The sequence below is a fragment of the Hipposideros armiger genome, unplaced genomic scaffold, assembly GCF_001890085.2.
Source record: "Hipposideros armiger isolate ML-2016 unplaced genomic scaffold, ASM189008v1 scaffold_17, whole genome shotgun sequence".
In the NCBI taxonomy this organism is placed as follows: Eukaryota; Metazoa; Chordata; class Mammalia; order Chiroptera; family Hipposideridae; genus Hipposideros; species Hipposideros armiger.
Window position 1 is genome coordinate 7,587,260 of NW_017731367.1, and position 2,106 is coordinate 7,589,365.

Here is a 2,106-nt window from a genome sequence, read left to right on the forward strand (position 1 = left end):
TTCCCACCTGGCACCTCGGGGCAAGCCGCCCCACCCAGAGCTGTAAGTCCTGCGACGCCACCAACACACCCGTGCAGGGTTGTGAAGACCTGGTCATCAGACTCCAGGACAAACCATCCCCAGCCACCCCTGCGCCCGAGCAGGAGTGTGTGGAAGGGACGTGCCGGCCCTGCTGGGCTGAGTGGGGGCGGGGGACCCAGCTAACCCATGTGATTCCCCAGAGTCCCAGGAATGCCGTGCTTCTCAGGAGGTGTCCCTGGTGGTCCCCAGGGTGTCCCTCCACTTCTGGGCTTTGCCACTCATGGCCACCACTGAAGACAGAACAGCAGGGTGCTCAGCACCCCAAGGCGCCTGCACCCACACCCAGCTCCACACGCCAGCCTGGGGCCCCCACCCCGCTGGGAAGAGGCAAGGTCTAAAACAGCCAAGGGGCAATCCGCCCCAGGTGACACAACCAAGGCCTCTCCGGAAGGGATGTGAACATAGTAAGGCCCCGTCAGGGCACCCCCTGCTCCCCACCCTGCCCCAGGTCCCCCCAGCACCTCTCCCTCCTGCCTCAGGGCCTCAGCATGCACTGCTCCCAGCCTGTGGTGCATGGGGACAGAATCCTGAGGGCCTGGCCCTGTCCGCAGGGAGCCCACTGCACCAGCACCCCGTGCCCCTCTTCCCTTGGGGCCCCCGACGTCCCAGTGGGGACTTTACTGCCGCTGGCTTCAGGGACTGACAAAACAAAGCTGGGGTGAAAAGCTGGCCCCAGGGGAGCTGTTCTGCGGGAAGCAGGCCAGACACCTCCTAGGCAACAAGGTGGCCGGGCCTCAAGACCCACTGCCACCGCCTCCAGGGAGGCTTCCCGGCTTAGAGCTCAGCTCCCACTGGCTCTAAGGGTCTGGCAATCTTCGGGGTACGGGACCTGGATCCTAGGACCAGGGAGACTTTTCCCCACATGCTCATGCTGTGCCCTGTCTGAGCTCCTGAATAGAGGGGGCGTTCTGCTCCATTGGAGGGACCCCAGCTGACAGACCCCCAAGACCCTGCCTCGGGCTGGATCTGGTGTGTGTGCCAGGCCTGGGTGGGGGAAGAGGGGTCCCTGCTGAGACAGCTGGACCCCACTCTGGCTAAGCGCCAAGGGGGCAGCTGGCTCCCAGCTCCACGTCTGGCCCCACCCTGCCCGGGGGCAGCACAGGCCCAGCCCGAGCNCCCTGTGCACCTGGGCAGGGGCCCAGCACAGCGGTGGCTCCGGCCGGAAAAACGGAGCCTGGCTCCCCCCCACCCAGCCTCGGCATGGGGACATGGGAACTTGGGGACAGGGGCCTGAGGGGCCGCCCTCACCAGCCTCTGCTGCTCCAGCAGGTAGTTGGCCTCCTCTCGCTCCCGGCGGTACTGGTCCTCCAGCTCCTGCAGCCTGCAAGAGAGGGAGCGGGTGAGGCCGCTGGGCTGGGCACAGGGTGGATACGATGCAAGGGTGGGGGACACCGCGGGGGCGGTGACGGGGCGCAACAGTGCGTGACACCGTGGGGCGGTGACGCTGTAGGTGGACGCGCCGCAGGGGTGCAGGCGGCCCCCACTGCCAGTCTCACCTCTGCTCCATCTCCTGCTTCATGTCGATGCCCTGTTTCTCCAGCAGCTCACGCTGGGCGAAGGCCCAGTCCACAGGCTCCGAGGGCGTCTCGGCGCAGGGTGTGCGCTCGCGCTCCTGCCGGGCCTGCTCGGGGTGGTTGAACCGGAACACGTGGCTCTTTCCCATGATGATGCGGTTCCCTGGGGGGTGGAGGCCAGACTTGGGGGGCTGCAGCCTCAAGGCAGCCTCAAGGGGTGCGGAGGGGAAAAGGAGAGAACAGGCCCCTCCTCGAACTGGGCTCCCGCTGTCGCCCACCCCAGGAGCCGCCCCACACGGTCCCCCATGGCTCCCCGCCCCTCACCCTCTCCCAGCAGGCCGCCTGTCCCTTGGCCAGGACCTGAACTGGCCTCGCTCTCCCCAAATCCGCCCCTCAGCCCCTCCCCTTTCAGCAGCTGGTGATGTTCGCAAAGCACCATCCTCTCCCGGTTGTGGCCCTGCCACCAGCACAGCAGGGGAGAAGGAGCAGGAACAGGGTGTGTGTGCCCCCT

General features: G+C 67.0%; 1 protein-coding gene across 1 annotated transcript in view; it reads right to left on the reverse strand.

The window, feature by feature from the left end:
- KIF1A (kinesin family member 1A) overlaps positions 1 to 2,106 on the reverse strand; it is an 88,331-nt gene that overhangs the window by 41,907 nt on the left and 44,318 nt on the right. The window contains exons 18-20 of the mRNA XM_019628425.1: positions 1,920 to 2,052; positions 1,578 to 1,758; positions 1,330 to 1,402 (exon numbers count right to left, since the gene is read on the reverse strand). Coding sequence (XP_019483970.1) covers positions 1,330 to 1,402; positions 1,578 to 1,758; positions 1,920 to 2,052 — 387 coding nt within the window. The remainder of the gene's footprint in view (positions 1 to 1,329; positions 1,403 to 1,577; positions 1,759 to 1,919; positions 2,053 to 2,106) is intronic.